The following is an 18,645-nucleotide window of genomic DNA, read 5'->3' as shown; positions in this document are numbered from 1 at the left end:
AAATACACAAGGATTCACATGACTTATTCTAGCATCCATGACAGCCAAAATCATGAACAGAGTCTGGGCTCATTTGTGGAAGAGGATGGGAAAAGAAAAATGACACTTTTCCCCTCTTATAAAACTGCTGGCAGAGTTATCAGAGCTTCATGGGGGTAAAAGTATTTTCCATTCCCAAAAGTGAACTTTGCCCTGAGGTACAGAGCAGGCTGATTTACGTCTAAGGGTGAAATGTTTCAGAACTTGTAAAAGTAGTGCATAGAAAACAATTTTTTTTTCATTCATGATGTGCAGAGCTGTTGGATAAGATCAGAGTAGAAAAAAACTTCCTTGCTCCAAATGTACTGGGATTAAGTATTTGTTTACATTGAAATACGAGCTAAAAGTGGCCAGGCTAACAGCCTCATTCAAAACATCCACAACAGTGTTTTCCTCCCTTTTGGTAGCATTTGTGTATTTTCTTGGCTCTGTCTGACTGTGGTCATGTACAAAATAATGAGGCTGATCAGGATCAAGGAATGTGTCAGGCCTGTTGCCTGGGAGCCAACTCATTAAGTCAGTGAGCATGAGATTCCTGATTGTAATTCCCTCTCTGCTGTCAGAGTTCACCAGGTGTGAGGATTCAAATTCAGAGGGCTCCAGGCACTTGCAGCTTCCCAGCTTTTTTTACTGAGGATATCAAGGCAACCAGTTCTGTTGTTAAAAATACTTTCCACCAAGAGATTCCATACCCACCTTCACCCATCCAATTCCTTCCATTAAACCACCTCCAATTCACATTGCTGTTCCTTGCCTATGTTGGATCTCTGGAATGCTGAGCCTCCCAGAGCTGTGTGATGCTTCACAGAAGTGTGAAGTTTTCTAATTGCACAGCCTGATATGCCAATCCCTTGATAAAATTCTAAATAACCGTAAATACTCACATGCACACACACACACCAGAACAATCACAGAGTCATGGAATGGTTTGGGTTGGAAGGGACCTTAAAATTCATCTCATTCCACCCCCTGCCATGGGCAGGGACACCTTCCAGTGTCCCAGATTGCTCCAAGCACCATCCAGCCTGGCCTTGGACACTTCCAGGGATGGAGCAGCCACAGCTTTTCTGAGCAACTTGTGCCAGGGCCTCAGCACCCTCACAGGGAAGAATTTCTTTTTACTATCCAGTCTAACCCTTCCTTCTTTCACTTTAAAGCCCTTCCCCTTGAACTGTAACTCCAGTCCTTGTCCCAAGTCCCTCTCCAGCCTTCTTGGAGCTCCTTTAGGCACTGGAAAGCTGCAGCACGTTCTTCCTGGAGCCTTCTCCAGGCTGAACAACCCCAATTCTCTCTGCTGCTCAAAAAATCAGGGTGTATTTGAGCTTGGCTCGGGATGAAAGCTCTGTTCAGCCAAAATACCTTCTGGAAAGGGGGCATTTTTGTGGCATGGACTGATACCTCACCAACACACCTGCCTGCAGCCTCAGCAGCTCCTGGCTGCCTGTCAGATCAGCTCCCACGAGGATGGAAGGAAGGCAGGAGGTACTGAATGGCACAGCTGAGCTCTGATCACGACATTGAGACAAATTGATGGACATCAAGAGGAGGCTTTGCATGGGGACGTTGGCTAAGCCTATTAAAATGTAATGAGTTCCAGGTAACGTTTGCTCTGTTACTTAAGCTGCTTAGTGAAAGCAATTATAAAGCACTTAAAGGTTTAACCAATTAAAAGAATATCCTTCAGTCTCCCACAGCTGGCTGGGTGATGCTTCAGTAAAATGCCTCTTAGCAGATAAAGTCAAGATGCATTTTTTACTGAACGTCTGTAAATTTTTTAATTATGATTTTGGGGCCTCTGTATCTTGTCAAGTAATATAAGACAAAGGCCAAGAATTAATGATGTATCCACATATTTCATTAATTCGTGCATTAATAATTCCCCTTCTGAAAAAATTACTTTGAAGAGTCCATTTGCTCCTTACCAATGCTCCAAGTCTGAATTATTCATTTCAGGAGGAGAATATTGCCATGAGATTTAGTTTAACCAGCCTACAGACAGAAATAGCTCATACTTTGCAGCCACAATACACAGAAGAGCACCAGTCTTAAGCTCCTTAAATAGTTGTATTTCATAATTCCTATATTCTAAGGAAAGTAGATTTATTTGTTCATGAATCATTTCTTTTCAAGAAAGGAATAAAATTCATGGCACTTTGTATCTCTAATAAAAAGTCTGAGCAACTCCAAGTGGAGTTCAGCGAAACCCCTGTGGCATTAAGCTTGAGTGGAAGCTGATCTTAACAGCTGAAGTGTCACACTGAAATTTGGGAGGATAAATTACCTATTTAACAGTTGTATATATTTCCCAGAGATGTTTGTAGTTGTAGGTTTACTTTGCAGCTTGCCAAGTGAGATAAAAGATAAAACAAGCAGCATCAGAGTGCTCTGACACCCTCCAAGGAGCAAAAACCACGGATGGCTGCACCTCCTGGGGCAGGGGATCTCTTTTTTCCCCTCTCCCAAGATGTGTCCCTTTGCTGGCACCACAGCTCGGCCTGGCACAGCATTGCTGCAGGAATTGCAGGTTCTTGTGGCTGCATCTCTGCAGGAAACTCCAGCTTTGGCCATGCCCTGGAAGCAGATTTTCCAGGTGTTAAGCCATGACAATGTGAGTGTTAAAAAAAGTTAACAATGTGATTCTAATCATGAAGTCTGGCCAGGGGGTTTAGTCACTGCAGAAACATGCAGTGAATACAGCTCCAGGGTCCCTTTGATGAGCAGAAACTGTTCTGGGAGGAATAAAGGATATGTGAAACTCAAAACTGGAGGGGAAAGAAGAAAGGGCTGCAGAGGAAGCCAGTTCAGGTTGCACCTGATCTCACCAAATAGAAAGAGACTTGAATCTGGTGAGGATAAAATGGGATTCCTTCTCTACCTTTCAAAGGGGAAATTCTTTTCCTTTCTTCTTCTCTTTCAAACATCCAGACAACCCCTGGGGAAATGGCATGAATGAAGTTTAAAAGGAATCAAGCAACCTCTTCTCTAATTTCCAAAAGAATAATTACCTTAGAAGGAAACCTGGGAAGAGACCCCAGTATGCCCTGGGACAGCAGTGATGTGCTGCTTGCTAGTGCCTGTTCTTGGGCCAGCTTTAATCTGTATTTTCTGCCTTGCTCCTTATGGATGGAACTGGTGCCGGGGGATGATTTAACCACTGGCATGAGCTGGGGCAGCAATTCACATTTCAAATCTGTCATCTGAAGCCATTAAAAATCAGAGAATATAGTCTGAGTGAAATATGTTGATTTTGAATGCCAAAAGATTTTTCCATTCATTGTGCTATCTCACTTTCACTAATAAAGAAGAATGTAGGGTTTTTTTAATCATACATTCAGGAGAATTAGGAGATTGTATCCAGCAAATGTTGAGTGTTTTCAGTGGTGTTTAAAGGAGCTGAGGACTTCTCAAGTTCACTGTTATTCACAGTTTCTTCTTTGCTCTCCTGAGTACTCCTGGCTCCTGCTGGTGGTCCCCAAACCCTGCTGATTGTTACTGACTTTTATGGAAATCCTTTATTCCACAGCCTTATGACCCAAATACCAGCATAAGTAGTTTTAATTTTACTGGGCTGCTGCAATCCCTACTTTGGGGCCTGCTGATATAAATATTGCCAACAGCCTGTCAGGTAGAACATCATGTTAGTATAAACAGCACCTCGAGGTTTAACGAGGCACTGCCAGCTGTGCCTGCATTGGCCCAGCTTTCACCACCTCTCATATCAAGCAGCACTTTGGGAGAGGTTCTCTTGTAATGTCATCAACTAAATAAGTATATAAAGCCCAGGAGGTTGGGATATACAAGGACTGTTTCTCCAAAAACCACTCTGACACAGGCCTGTAACTTTTGTACACCTCATTAGTACCAGCTGGTGGGTGTGCACCCCTTGGGCAGCGTTGGGGATGAGTCTGAAACACAGACAAGGCTGAGAGCTGTTGTTCAGGGGGGCAATGCCTCCCCAAACAGCTCCTGCCTCTGCTCAGGAATTCCACCGTGCTGCTCCACATCTCTGTGTGCCTCAGCTCCCCTTCAAATGCAGGGGAAAAGAAATAAATTGGCTGAAATAGTCTGAACGAAACTAGCCAGGGAAGATGGATCTGAGCCTCTCTGGAGGCCTAGCAGCAGCAGGAGTGGTTATAGGAAAGGACAGCATCCCTCTTCTGCCTCTGCTAGAGAAAGGAGGACAGGACAGGGGGATGCCCTCGCCGAGGGCCACCCCGGGGCTGCAGGGCTGTGACTCAGTGTCCCAGGAGGAGGAGGAGGAGGAGGAGGAGGAGGGAAGCCCTGGATTCCCACACTGGAGCCAGGCAGGTTCCCAGCCTCAGCCCAGGATACACACAAGGCAAAATAAAATACCCAGTCAGGATTGCTGCCATGTCCAATTTAGTCTGAGAGTAGAGACTGGCACAGTTTAAATCTCCTCACAATGAAAAAGATGTCAGTCAGAATTGATGTTTCTCTCTGCAGGACTTCCTGAAGGAAAAACAAACCAGGGCTCATCCTCTGCCACTCCTCCTTCCTCTGCCCTTCTTCCTTGGCATGCAGTTCAAACAGGCAGAGAAAAGAGCCATTATAAGACAAAATAGAAAGACACAGGATGTAATAATTCATGATTCAATACACATTTAAATTGGGAGTTTGATTTAGAAGGGAAATGAAGGCATACATTGGCAGAAGGATCCTTCCCTGCCACCCCTGGCACACTGGGGTCACCTTGCTGGGGTCCCACACCCACTCCCCAGCCTTGAGGTTTGGCACCTCATTTGCTCAATTATGGAAAATATCAGAACCTCACTGAGCAGCATTGCTCCTATTAGAACCTTATTGAATTAATTAGAAGTGAGGGATGTGTCTGGTTTATTTTTAGTTCAAAAAATAAAGGCAGGAAATCTCCAACCTCACAAACACCATCCTGGACAGTGATCCCATCACATATTGAGTCAAACCCTTCCCTGCAGTGCTCAGCTCCAGCAGGCTGACCTGCTCCTTATTACTCCACCAAAGGAACCCATGTGTCAAGCTTTTGATGATGAAGAACACATCCTAGGAGCTCATAACAACAATAAAAAATCATTTTGGCAGACTCTTTGCCCAGGATTTGTTTTACAGTTCAACCATTTTGACAGGCAGAACAAAACAGCAGGAAAAGGAACCAGGTATATGGGAGAAAAGGGAATTTTCATTCTGTATTAGGTGAAAGTTAATACAGTCTCGTGTTTCATATTCCTCCCAGGGGAAAGGACTCAGGAGGGCAGGATTGCCATCCTAAATCTGCCTGATCTCTTGTATGGTAAAATGAAAACATACGGATTAAGGGTGACAAATTCAGGTCGGGATCTCCTAATCTGTGCAGCACAGAACTGCACAGTGTGTCACCCAGCTGGGACTTCCAAATCAGACCATAAGTCTCTCCAGTGCACTTCACATGTTTAATAGAGATTTAATTGCGGAGTGATTGCATGTGATATTACAGAATTATCACAGATTACTTAATTGTTGATGTTAAGCAGATACTTCTCTCAATATGTGTTTTTGTTACTATAGATCCATATTATTTGGCACAGCATTGCCTGAGCAGCAGAAGCAGAGATCGTTTACCAGGAGAAAACCACTTTCATTTAACATGTTGGTAAATTTAACAAGCAGATGTGTGAGATTCTTATAATTGGCTGTCGAAAGAATCCGGATCCTGCCGTTCCTAAAGAGCTGCACACAGGGCGAGCAGCTGAGGAGTGCCAGCGTGTGGAGGTTTCTGCAAGAATTATGATGTGCCTGAATGAACCTGTGTTTGGAGCCATTTGGGAAGCTGCTTTTGCAGCCTGAAAATGCAGCTAATCCTGTGCAGGAGAGCAGATGGGCTGGAGCTGGGATGTTGGCTCGTTCCCGTTGGCCCCAGGCTGAGGATGCAGGAGAGGCTGGAGAGTTTTGCTTCTCCTGCAGCCCCTGGGAGGGATCTCCTGGAGAATCATGGGGGGACTGCTCCATCCCAAAGGCCCATCTGACAGAGAAATGCATTTCTGGAGGTGGCCAAAAGCAGGTGCTCAGAGATGTGAAGGAACAAGGCAGGCAGCAACACTCCCACCAAGCTCCCAGGGGATGTCCCCACCTCTCCTGTGCCACACATCGTGCAGGGGCTCTCCTGCCAAAGTCCCATCAAAGCTCTTCAGGGAAGGATCAGACACAGGTCAAATTCATTCACTCGATGGCATCTGAAGGGCTGCAGGCTGTCTGGTGATGAGCGACATCTGTGATCACTGTGGCCAGAGAGCAACCAAAAAACAGTTTGAAAAAATGAATTCACTTGGACAAGAGAATAAAAACAGACCCTCTAGCCTTCTCTCCAAAACATGTCCCTTCAGTTGCTTAAATCTTTATTGGCTAAATGGCTTTTGCAGCATTCCTGGAAGATGCTGTCATTCATTATGGAATAGAACATTCTCCACTGTTAGCTGTGTGTTTAATGAGAGAGGGAGCTCATGGAGTTGGAGTAGGGTGTGAGTAGGGAGCTGGACACCAGGGATTATTTAATTTCTGCTCTCTTGTGCCTCTTAGCTGAGCACCAGTGATGGGGAGATGCAGCCACAGCTAGACTTGTTCCTCCTGGACTGCATTATCCAAGGGAACACATTTTCTTGAGCTACAACATGGTCCCTGTGGGATGACAGCATCCCACAGGGATGGGTCTGGGACATAACCACATAAATATTTTCAACCCCAAGGCAGAAAAACCCCCAGACTTTGGATCCACACACCAAATCCACAGTGCACTTGTGGTACCTCACTCTGGAGCAGAGCTTTGCTGCTTCCCAGCCCCTTACAGGTCACATAAAGGACAAGAGTTATGCGTCTCTTGTTGTCTGTAGAGCAAATTTGGGACCAAAAATTAACTTAGTTATTTTATTTAGTCTTTATTTTCTTCTTGCCTTTTATTGTGTTATGTTTTAACTGAGATTTCTTTATTTCCTGCTAGGATTCTGCTAGAATACTGCTGTTCCATACAGAAGTTGAAACATATATTACAAAAGGAAACAAAACTTTCTCTTGATTGCCTGATAGATCTACTTTTTAATCCATGCTGATAAATGCACTCTATCAATAGAACTTTTATGCCTCAGAGTTGTTGCATTTTATTTTCCATTGTCTGACATCCCTCAGAATCTGGAAAGGAAAAAAGCAATCGTCTTTCTCAGCTTATCCCTTAATTGATTGTTTTTATTATGACAAAGTCCAGACCCAAACACGTTGTAATCTCAGGTATGGCACAAATGTAGAACAAAAGGATGAGCCCTGCCCCTAGAAAGAGCAATTTAATGATGCTCAGCACTGTGGGGCCCATGGCCAGTGGCTCCACGTAACAAACTAATGGGATTAGAGTGGCCCTGGCTCCCTGTCTACCTGGATGAAAAACAGACAGCAGCTGTGAATGCCATGGACAAAATGCCCAGTGCCACAAGGGTGTGAAACACAGATGCAAACAGAGTTCCCTTTGAGCCAGTGTCTGCATCAGGCATGACCAGTCCTTCGTCTCTACCTTCTGCTGTTCCTCATGTCCCTGCCCCAGTGCTTAGTGCTGCTCTCCATTACTTCTGTTTTGCTTGTTTTTACAGACATTTGCAGGCTGGTTGTCCCTCAGGGTTATTAATTCTTTGCACTACAGCACTACAGGAACAAGTGGGGCTGCAGGAAAACGGTTACAGAAATTAAACCCAAGCAGGCAGGTCCCTTTTTCAGCCTGCTGGAGAATTGCTCACAAAGTTAAGGCTTTTTTCCTGCCTTGCAGGTGCTGTGGTGATTGCCTTCGTGGTCTGCTGGCTCCCTTACCACATACGGCGCCTCATGTTCTGCTATGTCCCCTCCAGCCACTGGACAGAGTGAGTGACAACGTGGGGACACATCCCCCTGTGCCAGGACAGGCTGGGGGCTCAGGCTGGGGCTGGGGATGCCAGGGCACCCACAGGTGTGGAGGTGGAGGTGGGGATCTGGGGAAAAGGTGTTCTCCAACCGAGGGGTTCAATCTCAAAACATAATTGCTGTTTTGGTTGTTTTTTCTTTTGAATGTCTCAGTGTTTGCCAGGCAAATTAAGAGTTTTTGTTTTTCCTAAATCCCTCAGGAAGCATTATTTTGAACCAAAAGGCATCATCAGCCCCTTCTCCTCCTCCTGAGGGCTGCAACCACAGACTTCAGTCTGGCAGCCCTTGATGAAATGACATTTGGACGGGGGGGTTGGTACACCCAGAGTGGATTTCAGAGATATTGATCCCCAGCCCTAAGATGCAGCAGCTCCTGTCAGCAATTTAGCTCCACGAGGCCACATTTCCTCTCTGACAGGGGAGATGACACAGGTGGGGGAATAGCTGTGCTCCTTACTGAGCCTGGGCCAGGTTGTTTACTGGGTTCTGCAGGGAGTGGATCAAAATGAAATGCCAGCAGTTGCTGCTGATTAGGAAATGCCAGACTGTCAGAGAATTCTGGGATAATTGCACAGACACACATGCACTGCTCACAGATGTGCAAAGGCACCCCCTGCTCCTTTCTGAGGCTCCAGGCCAGACTCTTCAGCACAGCAGCCACCAAACTAATTATTATTTTTAATTATGTCATTAAGAGCTAATGCTGTCTGGGGACACACACCGAGGAAGCCTGAGATGCCAAGGGATTCTCTTTTGTGTCTCCTCCCATGGTGTTACATCCCTGCTCTCCCTGAGAGCGGGACGGTTTCTTTCAAGGGAAAGGAAAGAAAAATCTACAATACCAAAAAAAAAGAACAACTATAAAAAAACTAAAATTCTATCAACTCCAAACACAAAATGTAATAAATTAGGATATAGCAGTCTACTGAATGGGACTGTGGACCCAGCCACAGTAAAATCCAAAATCTATCTTCAGTCATGAAAACAGAGCTCTAGGCACACACTGGGACAAAGTCTTATTTCTCCTTTGCTTTCCTATATGAAAGGCACTTAAGGCACTGTTCAATTATGTAATGACTGCATTTGCTTTGAGCAAGAGGGGTAGAGAAATCTGTCTGCAGTTAGTGGGTATTTATGCATTGTGGCTCCATTCATGTAATTTTTTTTTTTCTTCTTTTTAAAACCATGAGTGATTTTAGGAAAACACTGAATTTTCAGAAAGTGAACTATCAGTCTGGTGGCTAACCAACAGTTTGCAGCAGCTTGGCATGTTCACTTATAAACATATGTGCCTTGCCCCTGAAGAAGAGACATTTTTCCAACATTATTTCTTGTGAACTACACAGAGAAACTCTGCCTGTAAGAACTGGATGGGCCATGCAGTCCATGGCAGTGCTGAGGGGGTGTGAAGGGATGGGCAACGTAGTCCAGCACTCTTCTATTTATCTTTTGTTAGACACTGCTCAGACTAGAAAAAAGGTCTGCAATTTTCACCAAGATAAATGATTCTGAGGAACATCTTCCTGAAAATGAGACCTGTGGTGTTTATAAATGCTTTACTAGCTCAGGGCTGTTGTTCTCATTTGGCCCAAGAAAAGATATATGCAAAAGCATAAAAGATAATAAAACATTTTCAACCAGTTGTAGTTGAAAACATTAAATTGTGGTGGTTAGGATGTGTTTCAGAAGCGTGCTGTCATCAGCTTGCCCCCAGAACAGGAAATGCTGTCCCACACTATGGACAAATCCCAACCCAGGGACCCATTGAATGAGCTGCTGCTGCTCTCACTGCCAGATGGAGGAGAGAGCTGCATCTGTTCCTGGACTTTGACTCTTCTGCAACCTCTGTAGATCAGAACTGCAGCCAAAAAAGTCAAGCTAATGTGTATGTATGACACAGAAGCGAATTTCCATCTGGCCTCTCAGTTTCCAGAATGACAACTTCCAAAGAAAAATGAATGCATGAGGTAAATGTCTTGTCTGGATCCAGGGCTTAAATAAGTCACTAACTGCTGGTGAGTGGGGCAATATCTTCACAGAGGCATCTGGTCCATGTTTGACCAGCTCCAGATGGAGATGTAGATGGGCTGTGGTGGCTCAGGCACCTCTGGTAAGCTCATGTTTGCAGCCTAGGAAGGTTAGCTGGAAAGCAGCTCCTGTTTTTCTCACCCTTGTGACTTTGAGTTCTTCACACTCAGATTTTTGTCTTTCATCTGTTCTTCCAGTTTCCTTTACAACTTCTACCACTACTTCTACATGCTGACAAATGTCCTCTTCTACGTCAGCTCAGCAATCAACCCCATCCTCTACAACCTGGTGTCGGCAAACTTCCGCCAGATCTTCCTCTCCACACTCACCATCCTGTGCCTGCCGTGGAGGAAGAAGAAGAAACGACTGGCCTTCACCAGGAAATCCAACAGCATCTCCAGCAACCACACCTTTTCCAGCCAGGTCACAAGGGAAACGACGTACTGAAGCCAAAGGAGGAGGAGGAGGAACGCAATTCATCGTGGAGTCAAAACTTGAGAGAGGCCTCTGTGACTTTCATGCATGGTCTCCAAATTCACGTAACACAAATGTGTTTAGCAAAGTCATTTTTGTTGGAAAAAATAGGCTTTGTTCTGCCAGTAACTTTGAGGTTATTTTCAAGCATTGGCCTTGCCTCTTGTGAGTAATGTCTACATGTATTGTAACTTCAGTCTGGCATAAATCCAGATGTGGTATTAACTGGGAAGCCAAAATGTGTTCAACTTAGGCAAAACTGTTCTGCATTTCATCCTGTTCTCAGTGCAGAGATGCCGTGTCCACATCCAAGGGTTTGAGATCACATCTCCTGGTGGCACCAAGCAGAGAGTTTGATGAGGAAAAAGAAGCTTTGAACAGAAAGGGATGTTCTTGGAGAATGGATATGCTCATCTGTGGGATGTTCAATGAGCAAGGAGTGAAAACTCAGGGAGCCAGGTGGTTATTTTAGAAATCTATCTCCATTGTGAGGAATATGACTGAGGTGCTCAAGAGAGCCACTCTGGCTCCTTGAAATTAAATAAGAACAGATGATGCCTTACCTAGGCTGGGGTGGCTGTGGCCTGGGGAGTGGGGAGTGGGGTCACCTTTGGCTTTAGGGCATCCACAGTGCCTGGCTTTGGTACCACTGCACCGACAGCAGCAGAGTCTCTGGCAAAGTCAAGGATGCAGAGGCTGTGCCCAGATGGAGCGCTGAAAATGAACAGAAATGGAAAATCTTCCTTTTGCCATACAGCCAAATCCTATTTTTTACCAGGGAGAACAGTTTGCTGGCCTGCATTAAGAGATGAGAAAACTCTGAGCTCATGAGGGCTCCAGGCTGCTGAGATAAGAGCAATCTGCCCCAGTTCTGTGGGACCTTCAGATTTTTCCCATTCTTATTCCAGTTTTACTTGTTTCCTTGCCATTTCCACAAGGCTGACATCTCATATATAGCAGTTGTAGGCAGCAGGTCCTCTTGTTCTACCTTTTCTTGTATTACTTTTTGCTACCAGAACTGTTGGCACACCTATCTGTACCCCCAATATTCAGATAGTTTAAATGCGGAGCATAAGACAGTTTAAACTGGGGAGTCTTCACTCTAAACCCACTTTGTTTTAATAAGCCAGAGGAACAGAAACAAGACCTGAAAATTCTCTTTGAAATTTCCCAGCTGGTAAGGAGAGGTAGCATGAGCTTTTCCCCCATATGGTTCCATCTCTAACAGCCCCTTATATGATACAACAAATTGCTCCAGAGTCTGTAGTACTGAAGTAGCAGGGCTCTGGGACAAGCTAAAGGGCTTTTTCCCCAGATGGTGACCTGCAAGAACATGGAACTGACCAATCACCCTGTGCTGGTGGTGACCTGGTGTCCCCTTTCACACCACATGTCATCAGGAGAGCAGGACTTGCCTCTGAAAGGTGACAAACTCCGCTCAGTTTGGCTTTCTGGGCTTTGTCTATCCTGTGTCACCCTTTGGCTGATGAGCACCTGTGGTCCCTAACTGAAGCCACAGTGCTGGAGGTGTGGGCTGGCCCAAGTGAGGGTCACACAGTGATGGAGACCAGTTACTGAAGCACTGGTGACATCTCCTGCTACAGATGTTGCATCACAGAATCACAGAACAGGTCAAGTTGGAAGGGACTCACGAGAATCATTGAGTCCAGTTCGCTGGACGTGTGGTTTTGGTCCTGTTGGGCTCAGCACAAAGAGGAAACACCAATTTGGGGGCATTTGCTGTGAGTTGTTGGTGATGAGTGACTAATTTTGGGGCATTTAGAACCTGTACCCAGCTGGCCACCACGGCAGCCCATCAGCCACCCGCCAGGGATGGGAGGTGATTTTAATGCCTAGTACAGAAACCCTGCAATAGAAAGGGCTCAAAATAAAAGTCAGAGGGGCTTCAGTTCCTTCTGATTCAGCCAAACTGCAAGCTCTGTTCTGTCATGCCTTCTTGTGATTTCTTGCCCTGGTTGTACCAAGCAGAGAGCAGAGATTATATTTGACCAAGCACTTTTGTTGCTCATGGACTTTTGAATCCTCTTTGACAGGGAGTGGCACACAAATAAATAAATTGAAACAAGGAGGAATAAGGGAGGCTGATTTCTTCAGAAGGAAATCTGTGAGAAAACAGCGAGTATTTTGTGTGTATGGTGTGTGTGAAATGGCTTGGGCAGGTTGGAAGAAGACCTGCTCATCCTGCCTAGTGGCAAAATCCAGGTACCATGAATGGGAGAGGGGAAAGAGAGAAAGAGGAGTCTTGATGTCACACATTTAACATTGACCTTCCAGGACAGACACTTCAAATGTTTCTGGATGACCCAAATTTTTTTACTTCACCTCCAAATACAGTCAGCAGCTGGGAGGAGCTTTCTGAGACCTCCCAGGGAAGCTGTATCTGCTTTGCTTTGACTTTCATTACCCTGCATGTCTCATTTGCTTTTGAAATATTAAACATTACTACTACACTTGTTCAACACCAACCTGCAGAAATGTGCTTGATTATCTTGGAAAACACTGTACAAAAATTGCTCTTTCACATAAAATGCTTGGATTAAATTTTCACTACTGAGATACACTGCCAACTTACAGAATATTTGATAACAGCTCAGAGAAACTGGCAGGTTTATTTTGGTTTGACATGACTGTGGGAAAAAGCTGGAGTAAAAGTGAACTTATCATAAACTCTTTCCACAGTGTTTGTTGGGCCACTCAAGAGCTGGGGGGATTTGGGGAATTTACCCAAGTGGTTTGCTGACTTCTACAGCTCTTTTAACAGGAAAGCAGACCTGGGTCCACGGCCTTAATTTGAGATTGCAGCTCAAAGCTACCTCTTCCACTGGCCAAATCTGACAATCTTGAGCTGAGCAGTGTAAGTTACAGCTGGTTTCATCCTCTCTTCCCTCCTCACATAATTTTGCTATATTCAGCTTAGAGGTGTGGTTCCCTTGAGCTCAAAGAAGCGAGGATAGCTGACTGCAAACCCCCATGGCTTCATGATTTCCAGAGAATCACTGGACAGTTTGGGTTGGAAGGGGCCTTAAAGACCACCCAGTTCCAAACCCCTGCCATGGGGAGGGACATTTTCCCCAGCCTAGGTTGGTCCAAGCCCTGTCCAGCCTGGCCTTGTAAAGGAAAGCTGATACAGTAAAAAAAGAAAAAATATTCCCCGTATTTACCAGAGAAATGGTTCTTTAGATGCCTCTTAACAATGACTGAACCGATAACCCAACAAGGTTTTTGAATTTAATCTGGTGTGAATGGCTTTAGACATGAGACAGAACAAAAACTCCCATCCATTGTGTCCCTGCCTCGGCTGCACTCTTCACTGAAGCAGAGGTGAGTGTTGGGGCCTCTGCTCATCTATGCAAATTCCCTGTGTTTGGAACTGTTTGTTTTGACTAAAAAAAAAGAATAAAATCTGTGGAACCCGCAGATGTGAAGTGCTGCCAGATGGAGTCTGAGAAATTCTATTCTGAAGAGAGTCTGTCAAGTGACCTCTTCAAGCGTTATTTTGAGGTTTTGTTTCTCTTCAGAGTGCCCTTGCTGGAACCATCAGTTTAGCAGAGTGTGAAATCAGGTTTAAAAAGTCATTTTGCTATTCAGAAATTTCCCCCAGACAGGGCTGTCTCACCACAGGCCCAGTCCATCAGTGCTGGAATGCTCTGCTGAGCTTGTCTTTTTTTGTCAGGTGCATGAGACCTCACGTCAGCGAGCTTTTCAGGAGAAAACTCAATGGCAAATCAGCGAGGAGGGTTAGCAGGGCACATGCTGTAAGCATGACAATAGCAGGACCTTTGCATTTCCAGCACCCAGCCTTCAGTGCAGCAGCCTCTGGGTGTGCTGCAGCTGCACACAGCTCATGCTGCAGCTTTGAACTGACCACCTGTGCAGCTGCATGGCTGCTGCACTTGGGCAGGGACAGCAAACACCCACAGGACGTGGGAGCCGTGTCCATCCAGCATCCTCCTGGCTGTGCTTTTTGGTGGCTCTTTAACCAAAGCTGTGTCTGCTGGAGCTCTGTCTGGTTCTTCACATCCCAGCTCGACCACTCTTCCTGTTCTCAGTCTGGATTTGCTTAAAAAATGGAAATTGCTGATCCAAAATTTCATGATGCTGCATCCTGGCTTTGTGATCCAGAGTCCTTCCCCAGCTGTGCCACCTGATAGTCCCGCACATATTGTATTTGTGGCAAATATTTTTGAAGTGCACCTTTTTAATTTTATTTTTATTTTATTCTGAGATACAATATGTTGATGTGCTTTATTTTTTGTGGCCTGTTGCTCAATGGGGAAAAAATGAATGTTAAAATTGTGTCAGTGTCTACTTTGTGATATTTTTTGTGACAAAGGGAAAGAAGAGGATGTGGAATTCTTCTGTATGGCAATGGGAAACACTTTCAATGTAACATGCTATTATTGATACTGTATTTACTGATCAAAGTGTACTGAAATGGTTATTTCCTGATATAGCCTTTGTACTGTATGGTATTTTATTTTGTCATTTATTGATCCTAAGAAATAAATATCCAAATTTAAGGCTTGGGCTGCTTTTGCTTGAAGTGGCAGATGTGCCTTTATCACACAGCCTGGTTATCTGCACAGGCACCTTGGCAGGGGTCGAAACTGGTGGAATCCCATTGGCCTTGAACTGGGATTTGCAGCTCCTCTGCAGAAGGGCCCTGAGAGCTCCTGTCCCTGCACTCTGAGCTCAAACAGCATCCAAACATCAGCTGCTGCTTCTGACTTCAGCTCAGCAAACAAATAGAGGGACTAGTTAGGTTTGAAGGACACTTCCAGCAGTGACGTTTGCCCTGAAAATCCTTCCTGAGATCTGTGAAAAGCATCAGATCTGTGCTGTCCTGCTCTGCTGTTGGGCAGAGCAATTGTGAGCATCCAGCCCAGCCAGGACTTGGAGCATGATTTCCCCTCCTATCCTCCCATCTTTAGCGTGATCCTCTTCCTCCCTGGCACTTATTTTTCTAACACAAATGTAATTTTGTGGGGACAGAATGCTTGGGTATAACCCACGATATTAAAGTGTCCTTACACTAAATGAGCAAAAATCAGTCACCTTCATCCTCCCTGCATCTCCTGGTTAATGTTCTGTTGTGCAATAGCTGAGCTGAGCCATAAAATCTTCGTAGTTTTTAACCATTCAACCATTTTGATTTGATTTCTGATAGAGTGGAAGGTTGCTTGGAGAGCAGCAAGAGAATAAAATTTAAATATTTGGAATCATTCATGCCTGGAAAATCCATCTTCTAAAACCTAGCTCAGATGGTCTCCAAAGGCTTTTTGGTGCTGCTTGCAGATGAGAAGAACAGGAACCTCTATTGTCCCTACACTATCAAGTACTAAAGTATCAAAATAATTTATTTTATGGATCCTTTTATTTGGTATTCAGCCCTGCTCTGCTCAAAGGTGTATTTTCAGCCCACAGATCATGTCTCCAGCAGTGGAAATCCACAGCACGTGCAGCATCCTTCTTTCCTGGCTGCAGGAGATTTCTGTGCTGGGCACGGTGCTCCCAGTGGAGCCTCCATGGTTTGTGCAGAAATCCAGCCTGTGTTCAAGCTGGAGTGACAAATGTGCTGTCTGCTTGTGACTTGTTTAGCTCAGGGCTGGCTCCTTAAAAAAGCCAAATCCTGGGAAGCTGAGCTTCCTAAGCCACCCTCCCACCTGGTGTCACGCAATCGTGCACCACGTCCCACCCTGCAAATGTGAAGGAAAACAGAAGATGCGGAGAGTCAAATAATTCTTTTTTCCTTTTAGAAAGGCACAAGGACTGTGCCTCGAGCCATGAGGGATGCTTTCAGCTTGGCCCTTATTTCTCATTTCAATTATAAAAGCAATTTCCATAGTTCACGACAGGAAAATTTCAGTCACCTTTTGGAAAAAAATGTTATGTTTTAGTAAATGGCTTCATAAAACTTAATAAACATCCACGCAGAAGTTAATTTATTTAAAATATCTTTAAATCCTGCTCTGCCTTATTGAATTTGTTTGAACGGTAGATCAGGCTGGAGTATATTCATGAGGGCATTTAAGCAATAAGGCAGCACATCACAGTTATTATTCCAGGCCTCCTGTGGGCTGGGAAGAAGAAGCAGAACCTGAAGTGATTTTGGGCACTCAAGTGCAAAACCCCTGCAGAAGCACAGGCACAGGCATAGCCTGAGTGCTGCAGGGTGGCCAAACCAAGCTGCTGGGGTTGTTTTCTGGGAGCAAAAACCACGCCAGGGGAGCCCAGAGCAGCCAGCCCAGCATCCATGGGCTGCCAGCCCCATCCTGGGCTCACTCAGCCAAATGCCAGTGGGAAAGGATCACAGAACCATGGAATGACAGTATGGTTTGTGTTGGAAAGAACATAAAAGCTCATCTCATTCCAACCCCCTGCTGTGGGCAGGGGCACCTTCCACTGTCCCAAGTTGCTCCAAGCCCCATCCAACCTGGCCTTGGACAATTCCGGGGATGGGGCAGACACAGCTTCACTGGACAACCTGTGCCAGAGCCTCCTCACCCTCAGAGAATTTCTTCCTAACATCTAATCTAAATGGAGAAGCAGCAAAGTTAGTTAAACATCATATGACTGGTGGTACAAACCAGCCAAGCCAGTCAGGAGTCTCAAGAAGGAGAAAGAGAAAGGCCAAATATCTGCAGTGAGTGTATAAGGGCATATGTGGGTGCTGCAGCCACACCTGGGATGATGTTTTGCCCAGGGTTGTTGAGCCTGGAGAACTTAGGACCCATTTCAGTACTTAAGGAGGCTTCAAGAGAGCTGGAGAGAGTAAAAACTCCGGTTTCTACGAGACCCTGGAGTGAGAGGACAATGGGGAATAGCTTTAAGCTGAAGGAGTGTAGATTTAGATCTTGCCAGCACCCCAAAATTTCTCAAACATAACAGAGATGTTGTAGCCATTGTTACCAAGATTTAACAGCATTAGGACACTTCCAACAGCCCAACCCACTCCATCCCTTTGTAACTCCAGTGGAGCTCTTGTTTTAAGGATGGAATTCAGGCACAGGAATTTCTGGGATTCACCCAAGGGCCGCAGTGAAATCTCGTAGACCAGAGCCTCAAACCCCAGCGTTTCCAGCAGTCAGCTCAGCTTCACCTTTCCCTTCACTCAGCAGCAGCAGGTAGCTCGTGAGCTATATTAAGCCTCCATTCCAAGACATGTATTAGCAAAACATGCCAGAATTCAGCCATTAAAACTCAGCTTCTTGCTGGTTGTCAGCAGCAGCAACAACCTTGTCACAGCCCTTGGCAGCTCTCAGACAACGCTGTTATCCTTGGGGTCTGCTCTGTGCAGATTGCAGAAGGTGAAGCATTGCTTGCTGAATTTAAAAAATACCCAAACAGCAGCAAACTCCATTAACTGGGAGTGACCTCAGCAGTGCCACAGGGAGCTGTAACGAAATCTGTGGCACCTGACATTTTCAATGTTTTAGTTCTTCTGTCCAACTGGAAAGCAGCGACGACTGCCAACAGCACTATTAGTACAGCTCCCACACAGAGCATGAATCCTTACAAAGTTTCACGTTACTGCAATAAATCATTTTTTGTCTTCCTTCAGACTGGCAATTGGAATAAGATCAATTTGCCTTTACCATTAACACAAGCATGAAATCCATTTTTTGTGACCAGTCCAGGAAAACACCTGATGTCATGGCTGGTGCTTTCTGACTCAGAACTTGAGACTTAATCCCTCTCCTTCCTCCTGGCTTGAGCCAGACCGGAGCAAGCAAATGGTACAGGGATTTTCAAGCTGGTCATCAGTGATACCACAGCAAGGCAGCCAGATTGGTTAATCCTCTGGCCCAAAGAAGTGTGCACCCTTCGGGAGGCTGATCTAGGAAAACACATGTTGAGATGAAAGAAAATACAAATTTGTGGAGCATTTCTGAGCCTTGATGAATGCTCACCTGCACAACTGGTATAAACCTGTTTGCATCTGCAAAGAAACCCAGTTTGTGTTTGTAAGTGACCCAGTCTAACTCTGTTTGTTTCTCTTTTCTGAGGTTTTCTTTTTGAAAAATATCATTTAGCAGGGGAAAATGATGCTCTTCATTCTGTTCACAACTCCAGTCTTAAATGCCAGAGGTGATGACCAGATTAAAACAGAAATCAGAGCTCATAGTTTGTGTCTGGAAGAAATAAAGACTCTGGTGCTGATTTTTATTGGATAGA

At 45.1% G+C, this 18,645-nt stretch overlaps 1 protein-coding gene across 1 annotated transcript in view; it reads left to right on the top strand.

The window, feature by feature from the left end:
• NTSR1 (neurotensin receptor 1) overlaps positions 1-14,990 on the top strand; it is a 55,917-nt gene extending 40,927 nt beyond the window's left edge. Inside the window, exons 3-4 of the mRNA XM_002194650.6 lie at positions 7,817-7,907; positions 10,173-14,990. Of these exons, the coding sequence (XP_002194686.2) occupies positions 7,817-7,907; positions 10,173-10,422 (341 nt within the window). The 3' untranslated portion in view covers positions 10,423-14,990. The remainder of the gene's footprint in view (positions 1-7,816; positions 7,908-10,172) is intronic.
• The last annotated feature ends 3,655 nt before the right edge of the window (positions 14,991-18,645 follow it).

This window comes from Taeniopygia guttata, chromosome 20 (assembly GCF_048771995.1).
Source record: "Taeniopygia guttata chromosome 20, bTaeGut7.mat, whole genome shotgun sequence".
Classification (NCBI taxonomy): domain Eukaryota; kingdom Metazoa; phylum Chordata; class Aves; order Passeriformes; family Estrildidae; genus Taeniopygia; species Taeniopygia guttata.
This window is presented reverse-complemented; position numbering and strand designations above follow the sequence as displayed.